This window comes from Stigmatopora nigra, chromosome 6, assembly GCF_051989575.1.
Source record: "Stigmatopora nigra isolate UIUO_SnigA chromosome 6, RoL_Snig_1.1, whole genome shotgun sequence".
NCBI lineage: Eukaryota > Metazoa > Chordata > Actinopteri > Syngnathiformes > Syngnathidae > Stigmatopora > Stigmatopora nigra.
This window is the reverse complement of record NC_135513.1, coordinates 4114291-4128787: the sequence shown is the minus strand read 5'-3', so window position 1 is coordinate 4128787 and position 14497 is coordinate 4114291. Positions and strand designations below refer to the sequence as shown.

The window sequence follows — 14497 nt, the reverse complement described above, 5'->3', positions numbered from 1 at the left end:
TGCTAGACTATTTACTTCAACAAGATATTGACCATTCCTTGGAAAATCTCAAGGTGCATACAGATGGAGGTAAAAAGTAGTAGATTAAAAGTCCATGGGGGAGGACGGTCCAAGTAGATATTTTCCAAGTATTTTCAGTCGTATGTCCCCCACAACTCAGTTTGAAGTGATTTGCTGGAAAGTGTGTTGTGTTGTGTGGTGCGACCTAGAAAGAAATCTATGCCTATGTGGGCAATGCTGCCTTTCCTAAACACACCCCTGAGGCTTCAACTCCATCTGTTCTCCCACAAATTTCCAAATAAAGACTTTATTCCAACATGACAGGCCTTTCCTGTGTGGTGAATTTAAAGTCACATATCTGCAAAATGTTGTAGAGTTACACAATTCTGTGTCAGTTATAGTGGGGATAAAAAAATATAGTGTGTCATATATGTAGTGCCTATTTACTTCATAAATCAGAATCTAGAGATCAAACCAAAGAAAAAATAAATCTTATCTTCTAATCATGCATTAGAAATGTTTGATAATGGGGGAAAACAAACTCCCGGTAGAAAGAGCTTATGTTATCATTTGATGGAAGTTCATAAGCTATTTCACATTGGCATTTATGCTAAATGACAAACGTCATCAAAACATCAATGCGTTAAAGTTTTTAAGTGTTTAGTGAGAAAATGTCAGTTTTGAAAAATGTTGACCAGGCAAAACATTTTCTCCTTTGGATCGAAGTCTTTCGATACAACCAACTAAATTAACGCAAGCTTAGAGAGAACCTTTACTATTGGAGCTGTGATTTGAACCCTCGCCCACCAGAGCTACTGTAACTAATACCAATAGTATTCCATCGTGTTGGAATCCATTAAATATATACGAAACTGAACCTCACCTCAAACACATTTGTATGTTTCCAGGCATTAAAAAAAACATAAAAAAAAACAACAACAAAAAAAGATTTATGCCTAGGATTGTGTTTGCCATGGTGGAAAAATGGGGTCAAGAGAGTCCCGAGGATGTTTTCTGGCCCTAATTAAAGAGCACAGAGGAACCATTTATATTCCTGCTGACTTGTTTGTGTGATTGTTGGGTAGCTTCCGGCACTGCACACACTTTCACAAGAGATCTACTATATGCTTGTTTGTTTTAAGACTATGAATATGAGAAATTATTTCATTTTGCCAAATACCTGTAATGCTGGGACCCATTGTATAAAATGAACATATTTTAGGCATTACTTTCTTTGGAGTAGTTAAAAATGAATGGCTCCCTTATAATAATAATTAAAAAAATATATACAGAAGGAGTATTTGGATAAAATATGCCCAATACATGGATTTTAAGTAAGTGGTTGATCACAAAAATATTAAAAATGTCGTCGCTTGAAGAAAAAAAATAAAAAGAATGGTCCATTTTTTCTTGCGACTGATTTTTTTAGCTTTAGCGGACAAATGCAAACCACCTGGCAAGCTTGTGCAAAAGAACCAATATTAGATCCCTTTTAGCCCCAATATGCCATATTGGGACAATTTCTGACTTTCTTAACAAGATATATGAAGAGAGAGGCAGCTGACACTGAGAAAAGTGACGTGATAAAATGTTGTGCATCAAGTGCAAGTTGACAAATCAAACTAATGAGCAATGTTATTCTCAATTTTTGTGAGCCAAAAAGATGTGGACACCTGATTTTGGTGACCAACCAAGTATATCGAGGTACAAATTGCAAGAAATGTGACTCCCACCCCCCTGTATCAGGTAATTATTATTCTATGAGCATTTGTCCAGTCTGTGTTATGTCTTTGTGGTAAGTTAAGAATTAAACATGCACCAGCTACAACCATGCACAGAGGGCTAAGTAAAGGGCAATTTGTCTCATTTAATTGCTGTCTGTCTGCCTGTCAACCGAATCAAATTATGCAGGTCTTTTGCTTTTCTAAAAGCGGATTTTTTTTTTTCTTTTTACATGGGGGAAAAAAAAAGCTGAACTGATGTAATTATTAAAGGCCATGGCCTTGGGGGAGAGAAAAAAAGTAAAGATGATTCAGAACAAACTACAACATAATAATTTAGAAATTAAACAGTTTTTTGGGGGGGAGAGATGGGGTGAAATGTATCATGATTTCAATTCAGGAAGCAACACAGTGGTCACAATGCTTCTGCAGCTCACGTAGGGAAATGGAAGGCAAGGTATCGCATTAGTGCATATGTTAAGTGACTAACTTACTGTCTGTCAGGAATTAACATTTAATCCACATCCAACGGAACTGTAAATTTGATATTCATGTACAGTTTGTCAATGGATATTAACCAGGAGAAGAAAACATGATGAATATATGAATTGATTATTTCCAAGTTTATAAAACTTAATTTTATGAACATCTAGATGTCCCTACATTGGGAGAGCAGCCAGTTCAGCAAACTATAGATAGATGTATTAAAATCTTCATTTATACACAACAACTTTAGAATATATATGAAGTCAAAAGCTGATGCATCAAATGTTTTTCACTTCTCAAAAAAAGGTATGTTGTTCCCAGAAATTGTTTAAATAACCTAAAAGGTTTGTTTCAACAAGGGTGGATGTAATTAAGAACAGAAAAACCAGTGTCATCCAAACATCACATGCATTGCATATAAAATTGCAGTGTCTGTGCAAGTATGGCAATGGCAGCATAGAGCCACAAGGTGACACCAAAGGATCAGAATTTGAAACATTTAGTGTTCAACATTTGTGTTGTTTGTTTTTATAACAAACAGAAGTTAAAATGATAACTAAATGTTATAACCTGTAAAGGGGTTGCATTTGGAGCACATATTGCTCATTCGGCATATATTCAGCCAAAGTGTCAAGCTTCATTTGTGAGTTTGCAATCTGGAAATCTTTAAGGTGCAATTGGTGCTCACAGTTCGAACATTAATGACATTATTCGTGGCATAACGAGGAAGGGTAGAAATTTGGACAAGCGTGTTCATGCATGCGTAATGGATGTCCCATACTGTATAAAATTGCACATTTTTGTAACTTGAGAAAATGAAACAATGGACTTACATCAAACTCATTGAGTGCAGCAGCCAGTTCACCAATGCAAGCATGGGTGTGCTTTTCATCGGTAGGCGAGGTGGCTTGAGCGGCACTGGAGATGCCACCGATGGCCTCCTGGACTTGTTTGAAAACATAGTCCCGGTTGGCACGGGTAGCAGCCACATCTGGATGCCGCAGGAAAGCCTGTGAGGCTGTGTACAGCATAGTGGCATTCTTTTTCAAAGCCCCACGGGCAGCTGCCATTTCATCTCGACACTGAGGGTCCTTCAGTTCCTGAGGGACATCATTTAATAAACAATTAAAACCACATTGCCAGAGAAAAAGCTACAAAAAGACATTAACTTATGGTGAAGCTGATTAAGATATTGGACATTATCTTTTCATATTTATTAATTCTTTTTCCCCAAAGACTTGTAGCATTATATAAATACATTGTTAAAATATTCCATTAATGAGAGTTGTATTTGTTTTACTTTTTTCCCTAGGCGATTCTGATAAAATCAAAAATAAAAATAAGTAAAAAGCAATAATGACTTAGGTTTATTTATGATTTCCATTCATTCTTGGTCCTGACTGAACGATATCAGGAACTTAATTATTTTTATTTATTTTAAGGCAAAATGAATAAAGGGGGCATCCAGCTACCTGCTGTCTCCGTGCTGCTACGTAATTAAGCTTAACCATCTCCTTCCCAAATTCTTTGAAACGATTTCCCAGGTCCTGCTCATTGGTTGCATTCTTTACTCCCTCTAGGGCTTCTTCCACCTGTCATACACAGGAACACAATAGACTCCAGAAAATAAGTTGACGCAGACAGAACATGTTTGTCAATGCTAGCAATAAAAATATTGATACACTAAAGCCAAGAGTGTGAATTCCAAAATATGTAGCGTTGTTGCTTCATCTTACAATTTTAAGGTGAGCCAGCAGCCTCATAACGTCAGCCATATCAGCAAGGATGAGCAGGCGTGTTACAGCAGACAACAATGCCCGGGCAGCCCTCACCATGGTGCCGCGTTTTACAGAGGAGCAGGGATCGTCGGCAAATTCTGAGGAGGCAATACGCATGGTCTCTCCTGCAAGAATAAACGTTACATTTAAACATGAACGTATGTATGTTCCAAATAATTAAGCAATTTGACAATAATTTTGGTTCTGTATATTAAAATAGAGAAAAGATTCTTCAATGAAAATACTGATAAATGGTTACCTTGTTTACGGACATCATCAACAGCAGCAATAAGTTCCTCCTTCAGATCATGGCTGTCTTTTGCAATCTGCTCTCCTTTCTCCAAAAAGTTCTGAGTAGCCTGTTCCACTGAGACTGCCAGGACATGAGCCTTCTTGGAGCGACCTTTTTTCTTACTGGATGGCCCTTTGTTACTTGTGTTTACCAAAGTAGTCACCTAAAAAAAAAGCAGAATGCAAATTAGTCAAAAACAAAACTTTCTAGTAATAAAACAAAGTACCCTATTACTCCCGTTTTCCTCATTCCGATCTTTAACTGACAATCAATTTCTCACAACCGAGGAAAAACTCCAATGGTCAATAGTAAAGTACACAGTTAATAGTGTCACACACCAAAAGTCACATGAATGAAATGTTATTTCAAACCAAACAATAGTTCAAATTTACATTAGCTCCTTTAGTAGTGGATTCATTTAATGATCCATGTTAGTGAAGTACAGCCTAATAATGACTAGATAGAAAACTCTTTACCATAGTGTGCCACTGCAGACACATATATAGTAGATATAGAGTTATGGAAGGCATCCAATCACTGTGTTATTGAGTTCTACAACAATGACTTTAAAACTATGCAGCAGTAACATCAAAATCTGCTTGCAGAGCACCTGGCCTTTTGATAAGCCAATTCATTTTTAACTGGCCAACAGAGCAACAACAAAATAAGCAATTTAGTGGTTATTCATACCATTAAACAGTAGAAGAGTCAGCAATTACAAGAAAATAAAGGGCCCAATAAAGGTACATCTGTAGGTATGTCCATAAAATATATACGATTTAAACACATCATTATCTTGCTTTTGTTTAGACATTGTGCTAATAGTGCAGGCTTCAGTATAATCGACATAATGCAATCTACCACCAATGCTGGTATAATTTCTATTGGGTTGGACAATAGGAATTGGATTTTTGAACAAAAAACACAGAACATTTTGATTAAAAAATTACAATGATTGATTTAAAAGGAGGGAAATCAGGAAATTTAATATACTCTTCATTTTAATTTGATTCTTAAACTGAAATGATTTACTTTCCCGGGCCACACAAAATGATGCGGCAGACCAGATTTGGCCCCCGGGCCACCACTTTGAAACCTGGGGGTTGGACTGTGGAATACACAATGCAAGAGTATTTTTCATTTATTTTCCATTGGCACTTTCTCATTCAAGTCACAGCTCCTTGATGTTTTGTTCTTTAACAGTAGCTTGAGAGTCTTAATGTATATTTAATTATGCCCTAAATATCCTCACAGCAAGATGTCTGCTAAGGGAATTTATTTACCTTCAGACAGATTTAACAGTACCAGTTCTATGAATATGTAATGTTGCCTCTGCACGCAAGTGCCAGAATATCCCTGGAACACGCTTGTGGGAAGAAAACAAGACTTTTTGAGATAATGCTGAATCTAAGGAGGTGTTGGAGTTCTCAGCTTGGCATCAAATTCCCCCATAAATTCCCTAAGAATAGAATTATTTTCAAGCAGCTAAATTATAAACTGCCTTTGGATTGAAATAAACCAAGCAGTTCCATTTACCCTTCTCAAAACATTGCAGAGCTTGCCTGGAAATGTAATGTAATACTACAATTTATTTTACTTTGTATACTTGTTTTTATAAGATGTTTCCATGTACAGTAAAAAAAAGGATGCTTTAAATTTAAATGGTTATGCTCTCACATTAGTTATTCATTTTCAGTTGTTTCTTTAAGTGTGCAGAACCCCAAAGGAGGCTACAAAACCAAAAAAGCAAGGAAAAGTGCACAACAAAACATTTTTAACAGTATATATATACAATACACCATAAGGAGGAAAAAAATCTGGGATCTCCAGCTGACTATCAACATATGAAACTATATCTTTTGGCAAGGCATCCAAGTTCAGTAGCAATTCAACAGTGATGCAAACACAATACAGCTTGCATGGCTGGCTACCCTTTGGAGCATGATTAGCTCTGGCAGCCATCAAATTCATACCCAAGTTGGTGCAGCAATGACGCAAGTACAACAGGTGGCATGGAGCAATAGCTTCAGATCTATGCAGTGTCTCAATCTTTAGACTTTCAAATATGCAGTAAATCCTAAATAATGTAAAACTGATTGTACACTAAATGTTTGTGATGCAGGCCTTAAACCTTTTTTTGCACATACCTTAGTAAAGCAAACTCTAGTCATCAAGGGCATCTATTCAGTCTGCTTTGGAAGGTCTACTTCCTGAAAGTCAGCTGAATCAAATGATCAACCAACCAGCAATCTCTCCACAAGCTGGATAACGATCCTGCTTATTTGATCCAGGTGTGTTGGAGAAGGGAGATATGGGAAGCAGACTGGATAGGTGCCCTTGAGGGACAGAGTTAGTAACCAAAGCCTTAAAGGGAGAAAAAAAAGAAGATTGTTTTGCAAATTAAATTACACACATCAATATGAAATAATTGTTTATAAAAATATATAAAATACATTTCTTTGAAAGCTTAATTTGGTACAATTAAAGGTTATAGTCAATTTAAAATGAACGAAGATTGTTTTGCAAATTTCATCTAGCAAAAAGTAATACTCACTTTCAAAGTAAATTACACATATCAATATTAAATAATTGTTCGAAAAATATATACAGTAAATTTCTTCAAAAGCTTAATTTGGTACAATTAAAGGTTTTCTTAAAGTCAATTTAAAAATTTTAAAAAAGCTTGTTGGATTGGGCCAAAGTTTATTATTAAAAAACCCTCACAAGTACATTTGATGAACATATGGTGTTCATTTGTGAAAGCCCAAAGCGAGTATATTCCTACTAACTTTATTATATATTATATATCTGAATCTAGCTTTAAAAAAATTGATGACATCGAAGAACACCCAAATGATTCTTATTCATTTGAAAGACACACATAACACATATACTTAACACTTGATCTCTGACACCAGACTATAAAAATGACGGAAAGTACTTACCAAGAATGAATCCATTCTCGCAAATATAAAAAAAACAGTAATGAACCAGCCTGTTAAAAATGTGAAATGCTTTCACAGTTGTCACTCGTACTGTGATCTCTCTCTCTAAAAAAAAAATAAAAGGATTCTACTGCAGATGCACGTCACAAAATATGCTGCTAATGTAGAGACCATCCAAGTAGTGGAATTAGGGCAAGCTCCTGGTCAAAAGATTAATCCATTTGGTTTTGCCAAGTTTTTACAATACATGTTTTAGCGTAGAAGATTTAACACATGATTTTTATTTTCCAGTTTTGATGTATGTATATGTATTGGAGGGTGGTAGTTGAAATTGTCAATAATTCTATAGGAAATTATGATAACCAAAGAGGTTTTTTTAAATAGTTGCCAACCATTGAACATTATTTAATTAAGGAAAAAAATATGTTCATGGACAATTCAGAGATGGCCAGCGGCAAAGCACAAAGCACAGAATACAATTTCCAAAACTTGATTCCCAATGCATGTTGTTGTTTTTTTTTTTTTTTTTTTCACCTATCTACACTTGGACCACGCACATCAAAGACAGATAACCGATTAGGACCGGTTCATCTTAATACCTCTAATATCTTGGAATCATCTGTTCAAGCAGCAAGTATTTATCTTTTACCCTGCAGTGGAACTACTAAAATTAATTTCTGCAAAACTTTATGAAAATGTATCTCTCTGAGGTCAAGCATGGAAATAGAATACAAACTGCAGTCATGCGTGAAGTCATCTGAGACCTCAGCAAATCTTGCAATACTTCAGCATACTTCATATTGTGTAAATTTAGTTTGGTGAGCATTGAAATTATGAACTCTACTCTGCTTTCATTTTACGTGTTTTGTGTGTGATGGCCATAGCAAACAAACCATAGGGGTCAAGCATAGTGTCAAGTCCTTTGTTCCAATCAACTAAGAACATGTCTGACGCAGCATTTTGGAGCTGCTGTGAAATGAAAAATAGGACTGGCATTGGAAGCATCATGACATGGACACACTGCTTGTTTGCTATCCACAACACTGCTTTTATTTCATCTAACTAGAATGAATAAGCCAACAGCTGTAAAAGAAACATTAACAGTGCTGCATTCATATCTGAAAACATCCAGTTTATTTATTGAAAAGGATGACTGTTCTATTTGTTGTATGAGTACATTAACCTCCTTATTCTAGGATCACATTTTTACTGTGAGGAATAATCAAACAATTAATTCACTTAAGCAGTTCGAAGAAAAGCCTTATGATGATGATGGTGTACTCGCACCTTATATGGGCCATATATCCCTGCAAATATATTATTTATTATAGTTAAATAGGAACACTATTGAGTGTTGTCCAGGATTTAATGCATGACTTTTGAGTTTTCTCTATCAATTGTCTGAGATTAATCTTTGTTCAAAGGCTATATTTAGGTGAATAGACAAAAAATAATATTTTCGCTTAATAGACGAGTGTTAAAGATACAGTTTTGAAAATAGGTTGATTTGAGTGTGAAATGTGCATGAACCGTTTTCAGGAATTACCTGTGTAACAAGGGGCTCCAGAAGTCTTTCCACAGTCAGTGTGCGGATTTCAAGACTCTTTGGGTCCCATTTCAACAAGATTGGGGAAGTGGCAGTCGTCATGGTCTCTGTTGAAGTCAAAAGTAGAAGGAAGAGTAATGAAATGTCAGCACCATACTTATGTGATTGCTTCTTTCAGCTTAAGTCTTTTTTTGTGTGTGGGCTCCACTTCTAACATCAATTCAGAAATCCACACTTAAACCACAGAAGATCAGACTTAAAGCTCACTGCCAGACCCCCCGAGCACATTACCATCGAACCCCCACCGCCAAAGATTAGTACATGGTCCTTATTTAGAAATGAATAAGCATGAATTAAATACTTCAATCGGAGTAAATACATGAATGAATCGCAAGGGAAAAAAAGTGCATGAACAGGAGGTAAACATAAGGAAGTAAAATGTGGTTTTCAGTTTAAATGGCAAAGTGAGAGGTTACTTTTTTAATGGCTTGCGGGAATGCATTCCAGAGGGTAGGGGTGGCAACACGGAAGGCCTGGTCTCCCCAGGTTTTGTACTTTGTCTCAAGGGAGGGGACAATAAGTTGGCAGGGAAGGGTAGGAGTAGAAGTGTGGTAGTACAGGAATTCAGTCAGGTAAGGAGGGGTAAAACTGAGGAGGGATTTGTGGGTCAAAAGAGGGAGTTTAAAGTGGATTGGCTAGATGATGAACCTGTGGTGATATTAAGTAGTGGTCCATGCCAAAGTAAGCAGACAGCAGTTTTAGTTTAGTGGAGCTTGTCGGGTATGTTTGATGGTAACCCATTGGGGAAACTTAAATACTTGGTTAGGGTTTTTCTTCTTGTATTGTTGTTGTTATTGTTAAATTTGAAGTCTTATGAAAACTATCTTTTGGTTTCTTTAGTAATATTGTTATTTTTACTAATAGAACCTCATTGTCATTTTAGATTTTGGCCTTCTATGCTCCAGTACTTAAATTTTAATGGTGCCATTGGCAATATTTTTGTGTTCTGTTTGGTTTAATCAATGACTGGGAGGATTTTTCATTGAAAAACTAATTAGCAAACTTTTTTTCCATTTTTGTTGTTGTTCCATGAATACACCACAGTATGATTTTTTATTATGCAGAATTTTTAGATAGTTTCACCAGTTTTCTTTTTCAGTCATTAGTAAAGTTAGATACATTTTTCTGACATAAGTTTGACATAGTTGACTGATTTTGACATAGTGAACCAGACAGAACATATCTATATTTATGCCCATCAAATTCTGCCATGTCTCCAGACCCGTTCCACCCTCTGTAAAGCCACAAGCATATGGATTAAGTTTACAGTCATGGGCGTATTAACAAATGGGGTTAATACATGATAAGCATTTTCTGGGCAAAGAAACAAGGTCAACGAACACGCAAAGAGGGTTTAATATTTTTCACATTTACTATTTACATTTGCACTAATAGAGAATATAAACATATTAATATAATAGTAACCAGGTTGTTTACATTTATTTAAATAAGACATAATTAACTAGTCCAAATATGTGCGCTGTAGTGTATTTTAGTCTCACCCAATGAGAAACGGATATAACTATTTCCCCTCCCTGGTTTTTATCAATCATGATTATGTAACATTCATTTGACCAATGCTTTTTTTTTGTTCCACTACCCCATCATGTGCCTTCATATTTAGACAAAAGCAGCTACAGTATGTTGGGGAGGCTCTGGTGTCATAATTTTATTGCCGTCTATAATTCTATCCTAAATACAGTCGGTCCCAAATGACATGGAGATAATGTTTTACTACATGGGTAATTAAATATTTTCATAACTTAACAGTAGCATAAAATACACAGTAAATTAATCTTTGCCATTGCAGACTGAACAGTCCGGAAGAAGAAAATTACAAAACAGTGTGCACCAGAGTCGCTAGGAATGTGAGCATGTCCCTCTGGCAAACATAAACCCAAACTCTAAATACAGTCTCTCAAAGGCCCATGGGATTTCATATCTCTAGTTACAGGAAGAGAATCCACACTGGGCAAAACTGTAGAGAGTGGGAAAGGGGGCCATTCAATTTTAGGAATGTATTATTCCTCAAAATATTTAAAGGCACATGACATAGTGACATCATCTCGTTTGTACCTCAACATCATTCCTAATGTGCCAAGCGCAACAGTCAAACTTTTTTGAAAACTCACCACTGACTCTTTAACAATCTTAAGATCCTGAGTGCGATGCTGACAGCCTACCTAACATAACCAACCTGGCACAGCTGCTTGTAAACAGTGTGTCATGGCATCGTGGATGGGAAAAACTAAATTAACCTACCATGCAGGAGATAATGTTGGTATGTGGACAAAGTGTACATTAGCATAAGGACAACATGCAAGGCACAGTTTGAATGCTCACCTCACGACTGTGAGCGGCACATTGTAAATATCTGACATAAATGTTAACCAGTCATCCCCGATGCTGACCATATCAATGGAGTCATTCCTTTGTGACCAACTGCAAACTATTTGGCTCAGTTTTTGTCAATTGCTTTTGAAAACAACTTCAACATTGCCTGTTTCAGAGAACTTTTTTTAATGGGTTCAAGTTAATCAGCTGTTTGAAAATAGGACCTCAACCACTATTGACAGACTTGCCTGAATTAAGAATTTGGTGCATTTTCATCATATTGAAAACATTACTAGTGGTTTATTCCGGGAAAATAAATGAAACTTATCATAAATTGCTCTTTTAGCTCTTTTAAAAAATAACTGATGTCTGTAAATTATTTAATCTACAATGCATGCATATTTTGAATGAACCATTGTAGTACATGCTTATCCTTGTTTTTAATGTATTTCTTGATTAAATTGTTGTTGTGCAATTAGTAATATATATGCACATAGAAAAGCCATGCAGATATGCAGCACATAAACGTGCAAAGGGTGTGACATTTGGAAGCTGGGTAGTGATTTTATGAGCAGAGATGTAGCTGCTTAGCGTACCCAGGAAAGTCGCTAGCAAACTAGCCTGCATCTGCCCGAGTGTGTCGTTGCTAAAAGGCGAAAGAGTGGTTCAGCACCGGGGTTCACTGGATAGCAGCACCTCCAGTGACGATAGCAGTGGACGACACTGATTTAGCAGGTTAAAATGAATAACCCGGTTGCAACAACAACAATACGGAAGCATAGTAAAGACGAGCCTTTTTGGTACGTGTTTCTGGATACTGATTTGCTTTGCAAACTAGCCGGGGTACAGCGAAGAATGAAGTAAGGCGGACCTCGCCTGAGCTAGTGTTAGCAACCAGCGATGGTGCTAGCAAAGGCAACTGCCACATGACAAATGGCCGGCTCAAACTCATAACCCACCTTTAACCTAGAAAGATGGCAAATTTGCAGGTCCACAAAGTGTTTAAAAGCGCCTTGCTGGTTATTCCAAAAATCAAATCCTTCTGTATGAACAGTGAAAAGAGCCTCAAATCCGGGCGCTTTCCTCAATGATGTGGTGCTGAATCTGTGCTTTTCGCTTCTTTTGTCGCGATCTCGGAAAAATGATGAAAATGTCCGTTCTTCTCTAAGTTCCCAGCGAATTTGAAATAAAGAGGGGTCCCAGACCTCCAGCTACGACAAGGGAGTAGGCAGGTGAGCCAGATGATGCACTAGTAACGGGAAAGCTTGCACTATCGTGGGACTGTGTGGCGCATCCGACGCTTGTCAAATCAGAAGCGGTAGCGTCGTTTGTGCATGCGCAGTCCAATGGATGAGGAAGCGCCCTAAAAGAAGCACGTTGTATGGAATGTATTCAACCATCCCATTGCTTGGGGGGTTCATTGCAGTTTCAACCCAACAAATTATACAAATGCATTCGTTCATTCATTTTCAACACCGCTTGTCCTTGTTGTACAAATTTCAAATTGAAATAATGTTTTTTTTGCATGCATAAATCATACAAATTGCAAAAAGGCTGCAGTTATTTACATTATTCTTGAAATCAAACTTTAAGTTACATATAGTTTTGTAACATATTTGCAAAGGTGCTTACTTTGTCTAAACACTTAGTTTAAATTCCCTGTTTCTGCAAAAGGAAAAGAAGATATTTTCTTTGCATGGTCAGTTAAACTTGAGAACAATTACTGAGACTGGAATCAGGAAATCACAGTGAAGTAATGACTCCTCAGGAAATTGGATTATATTGCTCTCTTGCCAATGGAGCTGAATTAACGCGTGATGGTATGCCGTAAAGCAGATGAATTTGATGAGTGTCGCATTACTACAGTCACTGTGGTAATATTCACAATTGTTCAATGTGACTGTGCAATTATACTGCATGTGTCTAATGTATGTATTAAATTTTTGAGAAAGGTTACCATGAAGTTGAAGGGCCCTATTTTCTTATGTCTTTCAAATGAGTTCTGATCACATTATTAGATTTTACTTGTACAGCAATAGACACATAACACACAAAAAGAAAGGTTGGTATATAAAAATAAATAATGTCCATGTTTTTGTGTATTAAAGTTTCACAATAAAGTGATTTTAACCTGGAAGTGGTTTATTGATCTTATGAACACACACTATTATGTACATCAGTGGTTCTTGTGGATCCACTCACATGGAGATTGATTTTTGAGGAGTAAAGCCATGTTGTGATGAGCAATTATTCACTTGAATGGTGACTATTTAGCTGACCATAGCACATTGAAGCAACATTATTGTTCTCTTTCGCATCTTGGCCACAAGGGGGTAGAACTGCTTTAGGAAATCAGGTCTGTGCTGTGTATGTAGTAGTACACCTGTTTTCTACAGATTCCATTCACAAAAAAAGATAAACCTAATCTATAAGATTTAATTACTCATATTGTAAGAAATAAAATCACAGTCTAAATTGTTATTGTTCTTCCTGTGAAGCCAGTGAATGTTTTTCCATGTAGTTTTCAGCTACATGAGGGTGTCAAGGGGGAATTTAAGACAATAGAATATTACAGAACATTTACATCATCTGGATAATCCACAGTGCTCAGTGAATATAAGGAATTATCGTATATAACAGGATACTACTAATGACTCTCAATTACAGGAGCAAGTAGCCCATAGAGGTTTAGATTTTATGTAAATAAGTGCACAGTAGGTTTTATTTGTCATTACGAATGTGTACTAATTTCAAGAGTTTTAGGACATTTTGTGCATTCTTGCCTGTATGGCCATTGAACATAAAGTCTCGTTCAATGTGTGAGACAACACAAAAACTTTCCACACAGTCGAATTTCCAAATATTTCTCAAAGACATTTAGCATTTGTTCTCTGTTTTAAAAAAAAAACACTGTACGCAACAATACAGCATGTAGTGTTAGATGTTTCTCACAAAAAAATGGCAGTTCTTGTTCACCGATGCACTCATTTGATCCGATTTTAAGCCATCCTTGTTTGAAAATCAATCCGTGCTTGTTTGCCACTCCCCTCCTAAATGTTTTTGAAATCCAGCTCAAACCACAAGACCAAAACAACTTTCCATGTATCTTGTACATGTCAAAAGTAAGGCTGTCTTACCAGGCTTCACTAATAGTCCCTGTCAATGTTCCTAAGGCATATTTTAAGGCTTTTATCATTAAAAAAAATAGACTGTGTATGGAACTGAACATTTTCCATTAAGGGTGTCTTCAATGTGGAATGCAAGTGGCATGTGATTTGCATCCAAGGCGGAGAGCTCAGCTATTCACTCAAAGTACTCTCAATATGATTATGCAC

At 36.5% G+C, this 14497-nt stretch overlaps 1 protein-coding gene across 5 annotated transcripts in view; it reads right to left on the bottom strand.

Annotated features, from left to right (window-relative positions):
- ctnna2 (catenin (cadherin-associated protein), alpha 2) overlaps positions 1-12471 on the bottom strand; it is a 103656-nt gene extending 91185 nt beyond the window's left edge. For 3 of the 5 annotated variants that reach the window (XM_077718299.1, XM_077718296.1, XM_077718300.1), the window contains exons 1-6: positions 12122-12471; positions 8769-8875; positions 4245-4440; positions 3944-4110; positions 3680-3799; positions 3041-3307 (exon numbers count right to left, since the gene is read on the bottom strand). In XM_077718299.1, coding sequence (XP_077574425.1) covers positions 3041-3307; positions 3680-3799; positions 3944-4110; positions 4245-4440; positions 8769-8870 — 852 coding nt within the window. In that variant the 5' untranslated portion in view covers positions 8871-8875; positions 12122-12471. Of the gene's footprint in view, positions 1-3040; positions 3308-3679; positions 3800-3943; positions 4111-4244; positions 4441-6424; positions 6579-7222; positions 7340-8768; positions 8876-12121 lie in introns of those variants that run through there. The other 2 variants (XM_077718298.1, XM_077718297.1) reach the window with 2 other exon arrangements.
- Positions 12472-14497: the final 2026 nt, after the last annotated feature.